Source organism: Bombina bombina, chromosome 1, assembly GCF_027579735.1.
Source record: "Bombina bombina isolate aBomBom1 chromosome 1, aBomBom1.pri, whole genome shotgun sequence".
Taxonomy (NCBI): domain Eukaryota; kingdom Metazoa; phylum Chordata; class Amphibia; order Anura; family Bombinatoridae; genus Bombina; species Bombina bombina.
In genome coordinates, this window is record NC_069499.1 from 974,755,277 (window position 1) to 974,773,953 (window position 18,677).

Below are 18,677 nucleotides of genomic sequence, written 5' to 3' on the forward strand. Positions count from 1 at the left end.
CTATCTTTTTGTTTAAAAGTATTTTTAATTGAAAGGGACATAAATATTTATTTTCCATGCAGACCTTTTGCAGCCTAGTGTTTTTAATAGCTGATATGTATATACAGTATAATGTATAACAATGAATTGCATATTGCTTTAGCAGGAAATAAAAGCTAAAAGAAAACTAATCATTTGAACTAGTAGTGCTGTAGAAAAAGCATCTTACAACTCTCTCTTTCTTTTCGTCTAGTCAGTATGGCGATATACAGAGTTTTGAGTGCATTGCTGGTACAAATGCCCATTTTTATATGATGTTGGTTAAAGGGACACTATACCCACACATTTTCTTTCATGATTAAGGTAGAGAATACAATTGTAAACAACATTCCATTTTACTTCTATTACCTAATTTGTTTCATTCTTTAGATATACTTTAATGAAGAAATAGCAATGCACACGGTGAACCAATCACAGGAGGCATCTATGTGCTTCTTCTAAGCATATCTAGATATGCTTTTCAGCAAAGAATATCAAGAGAATGAAGTAAAATAGATAATAGAAGTAAATTAGAAAGTTGTTTACAATTGTATGCTCTTTCTAAATCATGAAATAAAAAATTTGGGTTTCATGTCCCTTTAAGTTGCAGAATTAAATATATTTGACTCTGATTTGTATTTTGCAAATGTTCTCTTCTAAGCGCGGTGTAGAAACCATAGGTGGAGGATTGTTAAAAAAATTGATTTAAAGGGACATTAAACTGCTGGGCACAACTGCAATATTATTGTTACAACTCGCCATCTAATTGTATTTCCTCCTGTGTCTGCACCTCTCTTCAAAGCCATTCTTTTATTTTAAACGTTTTCAGGTGCCACTTGGTGAAGCTCCTCATCTTTATACCGGGTGCCGCCATCTTGGATCTTAGGTATTCTTGCACTCAGTGACAGAAGTAGTGAATCTTCACAGCTTTTTGATGGTTGTATTGTGCACTACAGATAAGAATGTGTAATACAGAACAGAAGCTTTACATTTTTTTTACAGTGGCTGCAGTGCATTCATGTGGCCTTTTTATATGTTACTATATGTAACATATACATTTTTATATTTAACTTTTAAACTATGCATAAAAACTGCAAAAATGTAAACCACCTGCTCTGTATTGTGTGCACTAACCTGAAGTGCATGATACAGCAATGGCTATTCGCCACTTCTATCACAAGGTGCAAGATAGCGTGAGCTGCAAAATGGTGGTGCCAGTGTGAAAATGCAAACCTTCACCAACCTCTAAAATAAAAGAATGGCTCTCAAGAAAATTGCAGGCACAGGAGGAAAAACAGTAGCACTCTGGGTAATAACTTTTCTGTTTTTGTCGTGTCCCTTTAAAGTGCCATAAAACATGTTGAGGTCTGTGCATATCCTAAATGGGCTAATTAAGTAAAAATAGTTTGCATAAAAAAATTGTTTAAAAATTGCTGCAAGTATTTTAAAATAATTTTCAAAATTAGCAAAATTACTTACATAGCTATGCTGTCTGGAGTAGTCTGATCCACCCCCCTTATCAGTGTTTAGCATAAAAAACACAGGCATTATATTTCACAGCAGTTCATTTGCTTCTAGGCATGCTCCAGCAGATAATCACACTGTACTTCTGCATTCTATCAAAGCAATGGTAAATATAGATACAGCCATAAAAGGAAATGTGTGGGAGGAGATAGAGCTGTACAATTCGGAAACTTAAAAGAAAGGGTTAATGGCGAGGCACGGCAGTATAAATTTGCAGTTAAAGTTATTAAAGTATATATTATTATATTTTGTCTCTATCCCAACTTGTTTTATGTCCCTTTAACTCTGCTCAGTATAGACTCTCAATATTGTGATATTGTTACCATGAATAAAGAGGAAGTGATTAAATAGCATCTGAAGCTGTTATTTATTGACACAATATTATAATATGCACAAATTAGAATGCCTGACAAAGGGATCTCAGTGCCCTGAAAGCTTGCAACTGTATCTGCTATTAAAGGGATCCCCTTTACATCACTTGCGTTATTTTCTTATAAAAGGATTTTTCCTTCTTTGAATACACTGATTAACACAGTACTGCCCTTTTTCTACATGACCATTTTCTTCCTTTTAATTAATGCTATGTAATAACAATTTTTTTTTTTTAATTATTATTTTTTTTTATGTGGATTGTTCAGGACCTCCTTGCCAGCTCCAATGATTTCCAGGAATGACTTCAGTGTATGGAGTATTTTGAAGAGATGCATAGGGCTGGTAAGTTTTATGGAAGCTGACAGTACTTATAATTTTAGTATATGGTACTTAGACCTACAGATATGTTTATTATCTCTGATTGTGCCACACTAGCACAGAAAGCTTAGAATCTAAGTGACGTAATAACGAATATTAAATATTGAAAGACAATATCTTAACCTTTACTGTTTGTGTTATAGATACAATACATTAAACACATATTAAATGTTATAGAAGCAATTGTTCATGTGAATTGTTCAATATGAGAGAGTACCTTTCAGTTGAGTAACTTTATTCTATAGTAACTAACCAACAAAAAAAAGAGGGTATGTCTAATGGTGTCAAACTGCACGAATCCCTGCCTCTAATACATAAATTCCTTATAAACATGTATACACACAGATCAAGCATTCAATAAAAAATAAATGGTGTACAACAAAGTATGGGGTACTTGCCACCATTAGTCACAAATTTCTAATTTAAAGCAAAAATTACTGTCCAATTTTGCGAAATAGTCAATGTGTATGCCAGCTAGTGTGAAGTGCATCTACTAACCTATCAAAAGGCTTAAAGTCAGCTTAGGTGAACCAATAACAGATGAGCTTTTACATTAGAGGAATCAGATGACTGTGTTTCAAAAGGAACAAGGTCACCTCTATGCTTACTATATTACTAATGTTACTTGTTTATCACAAAATTGCTATGCAGTAAGTAGTTCTCACTATTCAAGCATACTGTTTTGTGTTATTTCAGATTATTTTTACCCCCAGTAACTGTGTTTAACCGCTTAGCCTTTTTCACACCCCTGTCCTAAGATTTTGAGCTTTTTTCGCTGCTTAAATTTAAACTCTATTGTAAGTCATATTTTAGTGAGGGAACCGAATGTTTAGATATTAATATTTTGGTTAAGATTTTAGTAAATAACATTGGAAATAGCCAGGTTGTCACTGTTGCTTCTGTGATCACATTACTAAATTGTTACCAAAGGTAAAAAAATTGAAAGTGTGACCAAAACAGGCTTTTTGGGGTATAATAAAAACAATAGGGCCCCTTTGTGCCAGAGTAGAAATGGAGGCACATTTTTTGCTAGGTCCTTACTGCCACCACAGTGATCACCAAGTTATTCAGACAAAATGTACATATTTTATTTAATAAAGGAACTGATACGGCATAAAATAAATTTTATTGGGGGTCTACCACCATTTTAGATTTTGTATAATGTGTCTCTAAAGATATCCTCCCTAGTGAAACCTAATTTGTGTGTGGTTTAACATTTATTTTTATTTTTGGGGGCTAGGTGCATTTGTCCACCATTTGAAAGAGCAGATAATTCCATTTCAAGTCCTGATTATCTGTAGCTGCTAAGGGAGCTGAGATCATGAGTGTTGACCCCCTCACCCATCCATCCAGCTCCCTTGCCGCTATTGTGGCTCCACCCCTTTGTAACACCGCTTCATGTTTGTGGTGACGTCACTGGCAATTATATCAAAGGCTTGGGAGTGCTGCCCACTAGGCCGCTAACTATTGTCATCATGCAGGGGGATCACTAATCAGAAGCTGTTTTCAGCAATCTTCCTGCGTGACAAGAATGCCTCATATTGCATGGAAAGTTGTGTAAAGTGAATTTTATAATTAACATACCTTGAGTCTTTCTCCTGGCACACGGCACACCTCGATTACAAAAATAGTTTTTGATCATTTCTGAATCAGCAACAGACTGTTTTAGAGGAGACCCATGAGAGTTTGAGTCTTTTCCCTTTCAAAAATTGGTTTTGCATAGTAGGGTTGCTAAAAAATAAATAATAATCCAGGTTATAGTAATAGAGTTCTTAATATCAGCATACATATAAAATAAAGTTGTTACTCTTGAAATTAAATAGCTATGTGGTTTAAAGAGCTATAAAAGTTTAAAATGAAAATGCTCTAATGCGTTCATTTTATTTTTGCACTAATGTTTGCATATACCTATGTATTTAACCCCTGTACATAGTTAAAGTCAGCACCACAGCAGCAGTGCTCTACTGCGAACTAGTTGAACACATCTGGTAAACCAATGATGAGGCATATGTGTGCAGCCACCAATCGCCAGCTAGCTAACAGTAGTGCAGTGCATTGCTACCTAGGTATGCTTTTCAGATAAGGATACCAAGAGAATTAAGTAAATTAGATAATAAAAGAAAATACCAAATGAAAAGTCTTTTAGAATTACATGCTATATAAATAAACCATGAAAGTGTCCCTTTAAAATAGTTACAGTCTTAATAGAACTATTGTTAGTATAGACTTACCTTGGTCAAATCGCACAATTACACTCAAAACAAATTTGTTGGCTCTTTGGCTCAGGGATACCGCTTTGTTTAATTGGCTGCAAACATAGTGCTCAATAATCTATTATTTGTATGCGTGCATGCTATATATCAGCTATTAGGCTTTATTTTATAATATATTATGTATTTATAGTATAGTAATATTGATAGAGAAGGGTTAACCTAAGCGCCAAAGTGTGTACCCTAATGCCCGGGAGATGGTGACTCCTAGCTGTCACCGCTAAAAGTGCAAGCGATAATAAGAGGACCCAGGCGCCTACCCTAATGGAGTCTAAGGTAAGGACAGATATTAGCCTAAAAAAGTTTAATCAGATATACATATATCAAAGGCAAGAAATTTACATAAAAACAAACTTCATGGATCCATAGAAGTAAAAAAATGCACAATAAAACCAATAAAAACAATGGTAGTAGATACAAATGCAGAGTAAATAAGTCAAATATGAGTGGAACAACAAATCAAACAAAAAATCAGTCAATATAAGAGCAACTGTAGAAACAATAATGAAAAATAATGATGAAAAAAAAAATAATGGAAAATAACAATAGTGATAATGCCAATGTCCAATGAAAGATACTGGTGTGGGTGATAATGGAACAATCCAATTGTGTGTTTGAATAATCCAAAAAAACTCCAAACAATGCAATCCAATGAGTGTCAGTTATAGCGTGAAAAAATATTGATGATAATAAAAAATTTTTTATTGATAATAAAAAAAAGTTTAAAATAAAAATAAAAAAAATAAAAATAGATACCTGTCAGCAACAATCAAAAATCCAAAAGCGGTGTCTCCATAATCCTTCTGGTAGTGTGAACAATAGTGCAAAAATGCCAAAATATAAAAGACAATGCAATAATCCTTCTGTGGAAAAATAAAACAAATATAGTGTAGAATGTTCTAAAATACGAGGTAATAAGGAAATAAGGCTTACCAGTGCAGGTCTACGCTTTTTGGCCCGTGCTAGGCCTTTATCAAGACTGGTTTGGTAGTGGTAAATGGTGGCCTTATATAGAGAGGTAGACAAATTGACCTGATATTCAAAAAAATGGTAACTTCCGGTTTGTAATATTTTGTATATATAATAAGCATAATAAACAGTTAATTGCAAGCAAGCAAACAAATACAGCCCATCTTATTTGGTCAGTATTGCTCACTGCTGATGAGATCAATGACAATATGATTCGTAGGACATGAAAAATTCAGTGTACCTTGTCTCCGAAAGGATCGTGACGTCACTTCCGGTCAAAATATAGCTCATAAAATCGTGATCGTGATCATACTTAAAAAAAATATTTGAGGGGATAGCTATTTGCAATTTATGATGCCCGAATTTGGAAATTATATATTTTGTGAGATGCCCAATATGAATAATAAAATTAAACGGACATTATACTTCTTCCGTTATTTGGACTACCTGATTGGTTGTGACGTCACGACATGTAGACTGCGCCTTTGATTGGGTCAAATTGAGGTGTGAGTAATAGCTACTATGCACATTGGAGAGTTCTGGGGGCTATATTGATTGGCCCATTCTGAGGTGTGTAGCAACTCTTTATTACTATTGGGCAGTTGTAGATACCTATCACTGCGGTGAATATACTTTAAGATCAAATATTATCGAGGCTCCAATAGTATTTCTATTGCACAGTGTTCAAGTAATTAGAGGTGGGTCGCAGACGATAATAATTGATGAAATTTCTGATAAAATTAAATTAAGTACAATAAATATCCCAACTCGGTAATCTGATCTGAAGAGGTGAGTACAAAATAAATAATGGCACATTTAAAAAGCGATATACTATGGTAGAATGACAAGAATCTGTTGTCTTTGATTCAAAAAGAAAAGAGAACGGACAAACCAGATGAACACTGTGTGTAATCCTGAAGAAATCTTACTAACAACTTGTGACATAGGTCTGATAAGGACCAAATGTTCCTGCGTGTCTAGGTAATAACTGGGGAGATCAATGTGGAACCTATAGCTGACAGATCAGACTCCTAATACTTATCGGACTGCTGATTAACAATACGGACTGCTGATTAACATATAAGGAGACAGACACTTTAAGTCTGAGGAAAGAGGCGGAGAACACTAACGGATACTACTCTAGTACCAACTATACCATTACTGTGGAGAAGTGACTAACTTTAATGTAGAACATAGTCAATGTGGAACATAATTAAAATATAATTATGAACATAATTAAAATACAGTTAGAGTACTATCTATTTCACAAAGGACAGAAGGGGTGGAAAGGGACAGGGATTGCTAAGGGGTACTAACTAGTGACACCTATATACCACAGATGTTGTACACTTTCGTGGAGGTGTTACTAACTCTGAAATTGAACACAATTAGAATTCTATCTTATCCAAAATAGAACATGGAGGTTTGGTATACGCAAAAACTAAAAAATCAGACTGAATAATCAGGAATGGCCTCTATGTACAGGTGTGACCATATGTCACCTATATGTGACCTAAACTTATAACGATATGGTTAGTCCTAAGAGAGAGACGTCGTGGTTTATAAATACTAGTCTGGGGACCCAGTATCTTGAACTCTAGAACAAATTCGAGTGATAGGCAACTCATGCAGTATGTTAGAAATGATGTGTAATATATTGGTTGGGACAGATGGACAGGTAATAACGCTGTCTGGTGGAAGTTTAAAGAGAGGATGTGGGTATATGTACTGTAGGACTATACCTAGTAGGTAGATAGTATGCAATACTAGATGGAGGATTAACTTTGTGATACCCTGGCTACTAAAAGCCGGACGTTTCAGAATCGAAGGAATCACTTGGTGATACAATGGCTATTGAGAGCCAGAGGATTCAGAATCAGATCATATTAAACAGGTGGGAGAGATCTTCTTTATTGTTCAATCCTTTTGAACAATAAAGTAATATGTTATGATGTTTTTAAATTGCTTAAAGGGCCATAATACCCAAATGTTTAGACACTTGAAAGTGATGCTGTATAGCTGTAAAAAGCTGACTAGAAAATATCACCTAAACATCTCTATGTAAAAAAAGAAAGATATTTTACCTCAAAAGTGTCTCAGTAGCCACATCCCATTGTAAAGGACTTCTAAGCAACAAATCAGTATGTCTGTCCCGGGACAGCGGAAGGAGCGAGCTTTCGTGCACACTCATCTTATTTCCGTATTCAGTGTAAGGAAGTTTACAATGAAATCTCATGAGAGTTAAAGGGACACTAAACCCAATTTTTTTCTTTCATGCTTCAGGTAGAGAATACAATTTTTTTTTATTTATTTTTTTTAATAAATTTTATTTCTCTTGTTAAGTGTGTTCAGTCCACGGGTCATCCATTACTTATGGGATATATTCTCCTCCCCAACAGGAAGTTGCAAGAGGATCACCCAAGCAGAGCTGCTATATAGCTCCTCCCCTCACATGTCATATCCAGTCATTCTCTTGCAAGTCTCAACATAGAAGGAGGTCCGCGAGAGGAGTGGTGTTTTATACTTAATTTATTTCTTCAATCAAAAGTTTGTTATTTTTAAATGGCACCGGAGTGTGCTGTTTTTCTCTCAGGCAGTATTTAGAAGAAGAATCTGCCTGCGTTTTCAATGATCTTAGCAGACGTAACTAAGATCCACTGGCTGTTCTCGCACATTCTGAGGAGTGGGGTAACTTCAGAAAAGGGAATAGCATGTGGGGTCCCCCGCAAATGAGGTATGTGCAGTAATATTTTCTAGGAATGGAATTGACTAAGAAAACACTGCTGTTACCCATATGATGTAAGTACAGCCTTTAATGCAGTAGTAGCGACTGGTATCAGGCTGATAAATGTATGCGCAGTTGAGTTATTTTCTAGGGACTAGAATTTGACTGAGAAAATACTGTTAATACTGAAATAAATGTATGAGCCTTAACTGCAGTAGAAGCGACTGGTAGCAGGCTTAGTGATAACTTTGCATAACACTGGAAAGTTGTTTTTAAAACGTTTACTGGCATGTTATTCGTTTTGTGAGGTACTTTGGTGATAAATCTTTTTGGGCATGATTTTTTTCCATATGGCTAACGTATATTTCTGCATAGAAACCGTTGTAACAGGTCTCCCACTGTTGTAATATGAGTGGGAGGGGCCTTTTTTAGCGCCTTGTTGCACAGTTAAAATTCTTGCACAGTCTTCCTGCTTCTTCCTCCTTGATCCAGGACGTCTCCAGAGGGCACAGGGGTCTTCAAAATTCATTTTTGAGGGAGGTAATCAGTCACAGCAGACCTGTGACAGTGTGTTTGACTGTGATAAAAGCGTTAAATCTTAAATTGATTATCCGTTTTTGGGTATTGAGGGGGTTAAACATCCGTTTGCTAGTGGGTGCAATCCTCTGCTAAATTCATACATTTACTGTTAAAATTGTTGGCTATAACTGAATTAGTTCATTGTTATTTCAACTGTGACAGTTTTTTTGTGTTTTAAAAGCGCTGCAGCGTTTTTTCTATTGCTTGTAAATTTATTGAAAGATTTTTTCCAAGCTTGCTAGCCTTCATTGCTAGTCTGTTTAAACATGTCTGATACAGATGAATCTGCTTGTTCATTATGTTTAAAAGCCAATGTGGAGCCCAATAGAAATATGTGTACCAATTGTACTAATGTTACTTTAAATAAAAGTCAGTCTTTACCGGTAAAGAAATTATCACCAGACAACGAGGGGGAAGTTATGCCGCCTAACTCTCCTCACGTGTCAGTACCTTCGCCTCCCGCTCAGGAGGTGCGTGAGATTGTGGCGCCAAGTACATCAAGGCCCTTACAAATCACTTTGCATGATATGGCTAATGTTATGAAAGAAGTATTATCTAATTTGCCTGAGTTAAGAGGCAAGCGCGATAGCTCTGGGTTTCGAACAGAGTGCGCCGATGACACGAGAGCCATGTCCGATACTGCGTCACAATTTGCAGAACATGAGGACGGAGAGCTTCATTCTGTGGGTGACGGATCTGATCCGGGGAGACCGGATTCAGAAATTTCAAATTTTAAATTTAAGCTTGAGAACCTCCGTGTATTGCTAGGGGAGGTGTTAGCGGCTCTGAACGATTGTGACACGGTTGCAATCCCAGAGAAATTATGTAGGCTGGATAAATACTATGCGGTACCGGTGTGTACTGACGTTTTTCCTATACCTAAAAGGCTTACAGAGATTATTAGCAAGGAGTGGGATAGACCCGGTGTGCCCTTTTCCCCTCCTCCGATATTTAGAAAAATGTTCCCAATAGACGCCACCACACGAGACTTATGGCAGACGGTCCCTAAGGTGGAGGGAGCAGTTTCTACTTTAGCCAAGCGTACCACTATCCCGGTGGAGGATAGTTGTGCTTTCTCAGATCCAATGGATAAAAAATTAGAAGGTTACCTTAAGAAAATGTTTGTTCAACAAGGTTTTATATTACAGCCCCTTGCATGCATTGCGCCCGTCACTGCTGCAGCGGCATTCTGGTTTGAGTCTCTGGAAGAGGCTATTCGCACAGCACCATTGGATGAGATTATGAACAAGCTTAAAGCCCTTAAGCTAGCTAATGCATTTGTTTCGGATGCCGTTGTGCATTTAACCAAACTAACGGCTAAGAACTCCGGATTCGCCATCCAGGCGCGCAGAGCACTATGGCTTAAATCCTGGTCAGCAGATGTAACTTCTAAATCTAAATTGCTTAATATTCCTTTCAAAGGGCAAACCTTATTCGGGCCCGGCTTGAAAGAAATTATTGCTGACATTACTGGAGGTAAGGGTCACACCCTTCCTCAGGACAGGGCCAAATCAAAGGCCAAACAGTCTAATTTTCGTGCCTTTCGTAATTTCAAGGCAGGAGCAGCATCAACTTCCTCCGCTCCAAAACAGGAAGGGACTGCTACTCGTTACAGACAGGGTTGGAAAGGCAACCAGTCCTGGAACAAGGGCAAGCAGGCCAGAAAACCTACTTCTGCCCCTAAGACAGCATGAAGAAAGGGCCCCCTATCCGGAAACGGATCTAGTGGGGGGCAGACTTTCTCTCTTCGCCCAGGCCTGGGCAAGAGATGTCCAGGATCCCTGGGCGTTGGAGATCATATCTCAGGGATACCTTCTGGACTTCAAAACTTCTCCTCCACAAGGGAGATTTCATCTGTCAAGGTTATCAACAAACCTAATAAAGAAAGAGGCATTTGTACGATGTGTACAAGACCTCTTAGTAATGGGAGTGATCCACCCGGTTCCGCGGACGGAACAAGGGCAAGGTTTTTACTCAAATCTGTTTGTGGTTCCCAAAAAAGAGGGAACCTGCAGGCCAATCTTGGACCTGAAGATCTTAAACAAATTCCTAAGAGTTCCATCGTTCAAAATGGAAACTATTCGAACCATCCTACCCATGATCCAAGAGGGTCAGTATATGACCACAATGGACTTAAAGGATGCCTACCTTCACATACCAATTCACAAGGATCATTATCGGTACCTAAGGTTTGCCTTTCTAGACAGGCATTACCAGTTTGTAGCTCTTCCCTTCGGGTTGGCTACGGCCCCGAGAATTTTTACAAAGGTTCTGGGCTCGCTTCTGGCGGTACTAAGACCGCGAGGCATAGCGGTGGCTCCGTACCTAGACGACATCCTGATACAAGCGTCAACTTTTCAAAATGCAAAGTCTCATACAGAGATAGTTCTAGCATTTCTGAGGTCGCATGGGTGGAAAGTGAACATGGAAAAGAGTTCTCTGTTCCCACTCACAAGGGTTCCCTTTCTAGGGACTCTTATAGATTCTGTAGAGATGAAGATTTACCTGATGGAGTCCAGTTTATCAAAAATCCTAAATGCTTGCCGTGTCCTTCATTCCATTCCAAGCCCATCAGTAGCTCAGTGCATGGAAGTAATCGGCTTAATGGTCGCGGCAATGGACATAGTGCCATTTGCGCGCCTACATCTCAGACCGCTGCAACTATGCATGCTAAGTCAGTGGAATGAGTATTACTCAGATCTGTCCCCTTTACTAAATCTGGACCAGGAGGCCAGAGATTCTCTTCTCTGGTGGTTGTCGCGGGTTCATCTGTCCGAAGGAATGACTTTTCGCAGACCAGATTGGACGATTGTAACAACAGATGCCAGCCTACTAGGCTGGGGTGCAGTCTGGAACTCCCTGAAGGCTCAGGGATCGTGGACTCAGGAGGAGAAACTCCTCCCAATAAACATTCTGGAATTAAGAGCAATATTCAATGCTCTTCTAGCTTGGCCTCAGTTAGCAACACTGAGGTTCATCAGATTTCAGTCGGACAACATCACGACTGTGGCTTACATCAATCATCAAGGGGGAACCAGGAGTTCCCTAGCGATGTTGGAAGTCTCGAAGATAATTCGCTGGGCAGAGTCGCACTCTTGTCACCTGTCAGCGATCTACATCCCAGGCGTGGAGAACTGGGAAGCGGACTTTCTAAGTCGCCAGACCTTTCATCCGGGGGAGTGGGAACTTCACCCGGAGGTGTTTGCTCAACTGATTCTTCGTTGGGGCGAACCGGAGCTGGATCTCATGGCATCTCGCCAGAATGCCAAGCTTCCTTGTTACGGATCCAGGTCCAGGGACCCGGGAGCGGTGCTGGTAGATGCACTAGCAGCCCCTTGGGTTTTCAACATGGCTTATGTGTTTCCACCATTTCCGTTGCTACCTCGACTGATTGCCAGGATCAAACAGGAGAGAGCATCAGTGATTCTGATAGCGCCTGCGTGGCCACGCAGGACCTGGTATGCAGACCTAGTGGACATGTCGTCCTGTCCACCATGGTCTCTGCCTCTGAGGCAGGACCTTCTAATTCAGGGTCCTTTCAACCATCCAAGCCTAATTTCTCTGAGGCTGACTGCATGGAGATTGAACGCTTGATTCTATCAAAGCGTGGTTTTTCGGAGTCGGTTATTGATACGTTAATACAGGCTCGGAAACCTGTTACCAGAAAAATTTACCATAAAATATGGCGTAAATATTTATATTGGTGTGAATCCAAGAGTTACTCATGGAGTAAGGTTAGGATTCCTAGGATATTGGCTTTTCTACAAGAAGGTTTAGAAAAGGGTTTATCCTCTAGTTCGTTAAAGGGACAGATTTCTGCTCTGTCTATTCTTTTACACAAACGTCTGGCAGAGAATCCAGACGTCCAGGCTTTTTGTCAGGCTTTGGCTAGGATTAAGCCTGTGTTTAAATCTGTTGCTCCTCCGTGGAGCTTAAACTTGGTTCTTAAAGTTCTTCAGGGTGTTCCGTTTGAACCCCTTCATTCCATTGATATTAAGCTTTTATCTTGGAAAGTTCTGTTTTTGATGGCTATTTCCTCGGCTCGAAGAGTCTCTGAGTTATCTGCCTTACATTGCGATTCTCCTTATCTGATTTTTCATTCAGACAAGGTAGTTCTGTGTACTAAACCTGGGATTTTACCTAAGGTTGTTTCTAACAGGAATATCAATCAAGAGATTGTTGTTCCTTCATTATGTCCTAATCCTTCTTCAAAGAAGGAACGTCTTTTGCATAATCTGGACGTAGTCCGTGCCCTGAAGTTCTACTTACAGGCAACTAAAGATTTTCGGCAAACTTCTTCTCTGTTTGTCGTTTATTCTGGTCAGAGGAGAGGTCAAAAGGCTTCGGCCACCTCTCTCTCTTTTTGGCTTCGTAGCATAATACGTTTAGCCTATGAGACTGCTGGACAGCAGCCTCCTGAAAGAATTACAGCTCATTCCACTAGAGCTGTGGCTTCCACCTAGGCCTTTAAGAATGAGGCCTCTGTTGAACAGATTTGCAAGGCTGCAACTTGGTCTTCACTTCATACTTTTTCAAAATTTTACAAATTTGACACTTTTGCTTCTTCGGAGGCTGGTTTTGGGAGAAAGGTTCTACAGGCAGTGGTTCCTTCTGTTTAATGTTCCTGCCTTGTCCCTCCCATCATCCGTGTACTTTAGCTTTGGTATTGGTATCCCATAAGTAATGGATGACCCGTGGACTGAACACACTTAACAAGAGAAAACATAATTTATGCTTACCTGATAAATTTATTTCTCTTGTAGTGTGTTCAGTCCACGGCCCGCCCTGTCTTTTTTGAGGCAGTTCTAAATTTTAATTAAAACTCCAGTCACCACTGCACTCTATAGTTTTTCCTTTCTCGTCTTGTTTCGGTCGAATGACTGGATATGACATGTGAGGGGAGGAGCTATATAGCAGCTCTGCTTGGGTGATCCTCTTGCAACTTCCTGTTGGGGAGGAGAATATATCCCATCAGTAATGGATGACCCGTGGACTGAACACACTACAAGAGAAATAAATTTATCAGGTAAGCATAAATTATGTTTTTTATTGAGGGAGACAAAAACAAACAAACACGTTGCTCGAATAAACAAAATCAAGAATTAAGAAGATACTTTGCTGGTTACAAATTACAGGTTACAATGATAGGGGAGCAAACCCAACACTTCCCTCATTATTACCCCTCTCATCAATCAAAACAGTGGAGGCCACTTTTGGTCCTTCATGAGACCTTCTAAGCTAGGGGCTTTAGGTAGGATAGGTCACTTATGGGCCTATACTATATGCTCGTCCTCCTATGTCACAAGGACCACGGGTGGGTCCAAGAATAAAATAAAAGCGAGGATAAAGGGAGGAAATATGTATGTAAAGATTCAAAATTCACTATGGTGGGGCTCGGAGAGCAAACCGTAGTTCTCCGAACAGGGCAGAGGCTGCTTAACTCTGCCAAATAAACAAAGGATAAAAAATATTACATTAAAGTGTAATATTAATCTACCTGCCACAGACCTCATGAAATACATATTACTCTCTTTAACACTGTAAATATGCTTCTATATCACTATAGGAGTGTGCTAAGCCAACAGGTCACTATATGCAGTCATATATCCCCTATACATTTGGGCAAGTTAGTATGCAAGTGTAAGTACCTATATTCTGCTAGACTGTGCACAATAATATACAGGTATGGGCTGATAAACAACTCAAATGAATGTAGTATTGGCTAACCCTCCCACATGTAACGTACAGAATAACAATCAATCATACAGTGGAAAAGGCTAGAATACATCAGTCAGGGGAGCATAGTAAATAACCAAAATCTCAGTAGTTTGTAGCTTAAATAATCGTTCATACCTAGCACATACAAAGTACGCCATTAGACAATAAAGTCATCATAAAACAATATGAAAGAAGAGGGTCAATGAATTGTGTTCAGCTTATACATGCGTTTGGAGAATAATAAAAGTACACAGATAATTGAGCTGCTGCACAATATACCAGAGCGGTTAATTTCACATTAAAGTACATCTCACAGGACTGCACGAGACTCCCAGATCTAACCAACTCCCGTCTTCTCCATGTCTGCCGTATACGTGGCGCTCAGATAGTTTTTTGTGAGTGGAGCTCCTTCACAGTGTTGCGGACAAAGCAGATCAGTGAGGCTTAACCGGTGCAACAAACCCAGTAACCATTGAAGCGCAGGGGTAAGTGATCCCCCAAATATTCTCCTTCCCGTAGGTGACCGACGGTTCCCTTGATCCAAACGCTTTATGCTCCCGTGACAGTCAGATTGCTTAGCGGGCCTTTTTACAACTAAAGTCTCAGTCACCCTACGTGGTGGAGGGATCTCCTTTGTGCGGGGTCGCCCGCTGCGTGTCTTGATCTGATCGATCCGCCGCTCAGCTGTACCTTCGATGCTAGGTAAGGCATTCACTATAGGATGGGAGGTTGCCTCTTCAGAGTCACAGCTTATATCCTTTATTTCCTCTGGAAAGTTGCGGCTCTGGATGATGAACTCTATGCGCCTCTCTAATCTGCCGTAGTGCTCCTTTAGCATCTTCTCCAAGGTCCCCCATGTTAAGTTAGGGACACGATCCATAGCTAGTGGGCCAGATTAGAAAGCGATCCATGGCAGGATATTGTTAAATTATATGGTAGGAGCTTCTCTTTTTACTCTGTATATGGCCCCTTAACCCAGGTGGCCAGGGGGGGAGGAATCGCCAAGTTCACGAAAGTAGGCCGCAACCAGCCAAATTCAAACATAAAGACTTTTAAAATGGCTTAAAATTGGTTCCTTCAGCTCGCCATGAGCTCATGCAACTTTTAACAAGAATCCTTACTGTAAATTAAGTCCTCAAAAAGCAAAATTCGATAAGTTATTAAAAATTTCTGACGAGCTGTAGATAATGCGTCTTCCTATAGCTGCTGCTTGGCCACGCTCCCAGAGAATACAATTTTAAACAGCATTCCAAATTACTTCTGTTATGTAATTTGCTTCATTCTTTAGATATACTTTGTTGAAGAAATAGCAATGTACATGTGTAAGCCAATCACACAAGGCATCTATGTGCAGCACCCAATCAGCAGCATAATCTGGACGTAGTCCGTGCCCTGAAGTTCTACTTACAGGCAACTAAAGATTTTCGGCAAACTTCTTCTCTGTTTGTCGTTTATTCTGGTCAGAGGAGAGGTCAAAAGGCTTCGGCCACCTCTCTCTCTTTTTGGCTTCGTAGCATAATACGTTTAGCCTATGAGACTGCTGGACAGCAGCCTCCTGAAAGAATTACAGCTCATTCCACTAGAGCTGTGGCTTCCACCTGGGCCTTTAAGAATGAGGCCTCTGTTGAACAGATTTGCAAGGCTGCAACTTGGTCTTCACTTCATACCTTTTAAAAATTTTACAAATTTGACACTTTTGCTTCTTCGGAGGCTGGTTTTGGGAGAAAGGTTCTACAGGCAGTGGTTCCTTCTGTTTAATGTTCCTGCCTTGTCCCTCCCATCATCCGTGTACTTTAGCTTTGGTATTGGTATCCCATAAGTAATGGATGACCCGTGGACTGAACACACTTAACAAGAGAAAACATAATTTATGCTTACCTGATAAATTTATTTCTCTTGTAGTGTGTTCAGTCCACGGCCCGCCCTGTCTTTTTTGAGGCAGTTCTAAATTTTAATTAAAACTCCAGTCACCACTGCACTCTATAGTTTTTCCTTTCTCGTCTTGTTTCGGTCGAATGACTGGATATGACATGTGAGGGGAGGAGCTATATAGCAGCTCTGCTTGGGTGATCCTCTTGCAACTTCCTGTTGGGGAGGAGAATATATCCCATAAGTAATGGATGACCCGTGGACTGAACACACTACAAGAGAAATAAATTTATCAGGTAAGCATAAATTATGTTTTTTATTGAGGGAGACAAAAACAAACAAACACGTTGCTCGAATAAACAAAATCAAGAATTAAGAAGATACTTTGCTGGTTACAAATTACAGGTTACAATGATAGGGGAGCAAACCCAACACTTCCCTCATTATTACCCCTCTCATCAATCAAAACAGTGGAGGCCACTTTTGGTCCTTCATGAGACCTTCTAAGCTAGGGGCTTTAGGTAGGATAGGTCACTTATGGGCCTATACTATATGCTCGTCCTCCTATGTCACAAGGACCACGGGTGGGTCCAAGAATAAAATAAAAGCGAGGATAAAGGGAGGAAATATGTATGTAAAGATTCAAAATTCACTATGGTGGGGCTCGGAGAGCAAACCGTAGTTCTCCGAACAGGGCAGAGGCTGCTTAACTCTGCCAAATAAACAAAGGATAAAAAATATTACATTAAAGTGTAATATTAATCTACCTGCCACAGACCTCATGAAATACATATTACTCTCTTTAACACTGTAAATATGCTTCTATATCACTATAGGAGTGTGCTAAGCCAACAGGTCACTATATGCAGTCATATATCCCCTATACATTTGGGCAAGTTAGTATGCAAGTGTAAGTACCTATATTTCTCCAACATAGGTGTGTCCGGTCCACGGCGTCATCCTTACTTGTGGGATATTCTCTTCCCCAACAGGAAATGGCAAAGAGCCCAGCAAAGCTGGTCACATGATCCCTCCTAGGCTCCGCCTTCCCCAGTCATTCTCTTTGCCGTTGCACAGGCAACATCTCCACGGAGATGGCTCAGAGTTTTTTGGTGTTTAAATGTAGTTTTTATTCTTCTATCAAGAGTTTGTTATTTTAAAATAGTGCTGGTATGTACTATTTACTCTGAAACAGAAAAGAGATGAAGATTTCTGTTTGCAAGAGGAAAATGATTTTAGCAACCGTTACTAAAATCGATGGCTGTTTCCACACAGGACTGTTGAGAGGAATTAACTTCAGTTGGGGGAAACAGTGAGCAGACTTTGGCTGCTTGAGGTATGACAGATTTCTAACAAGACTTGGTAATGCTGGAAGCTGTCATTTTCCCTATGGGATCCGGTAAGCCATTTTCTTAATTTTCAATATAAGAATAAAAGGGCTTCACAAGGGCTTTAAAGACTGGTAGACATTTTTCTGGGCCAAAACGATTACTTTATAAGCATATTTAATGGTTTATAACTTTGGAGAGTTATTTTAATCTTGGGAATTTTATTAAAAAAAACGTCAGGCACTGTATTGGACACCTTTTTCACTGGGGGCCTTTTCTAGTCATAGGCAGAGCCTCATTTTCGCACCACTAATGCGCAGTTGTTTTTGAGAAGCAAGGCATGCAGATGCATATGTGAGGAGCTCAGATCCACTGAAAAAGCTTATTGAAGGCGTCATTTGGTATCGTATTCCCCTCTGGGCTTGGTTGGGTCTCAGCAAAGCAGATACCAGGGACTGTATAGGGGTTAAATGTAAAAACGGCTCCGGTTCCGTTATTTTAAGAGTTAAAGCTTTCAAATTTGGTGTGCAATACTTTTAAGGCTTTATGACACTGTGGTGAAATTTTGGTGAATTTTGAACATTTCCTTCATACTTTTGCGTATATTCAGTAAAAAAGTGTGTTCAGTTTAAAATTTAAAGAGACAGTAACGGTTTTATTTTAAAACGTTTTTTGTGCTTTGTTATCAAGTTTATGCCTATTAACATGTCTGAACTATCAGATAGACGATGTTCTGTATGTTCGGAAGCCAAGGTTCCTCTCCATTTAAATATATGTGTTGAATGTGACAAACAAAGTAGGGACAATGATGCCACTGATAATAATGTTGCCCAAAATGATTCCTTAAGTGAGGGGAGTAAGCATGGTACTGCATCATCTCCTTCTATGTCTACACCAGTCTTGCCCACTCAGGAGGTCCCTAGTGAA

General features: G+C 39.4%; 1 protein-coding gene across 2 annotated transcripts in view; it reads left to right on the plus strand.

Annotated features, from left to right (window-relative positions):
• Positions 1-18,677, plus strand: part of OSBPL2 (oxysterol binding protein like 2) — a 343,613-nt gene that overhangs the window by 229,921 nt on the left and 95,015 nt on the right. For both annotated transcript variants that reach the window (XM_053706680.1, XM_053706597.1), the window contains exon 4: positions 2,181-2,256. In XM_053706680.1, coding sequence (XP_053562655.1) covers positions 2,181-2,256 — 76 coding nt within the window. The remainder of the gene's footprint in view (positions 1-2,180; positions 2,257-18,677) is intronic.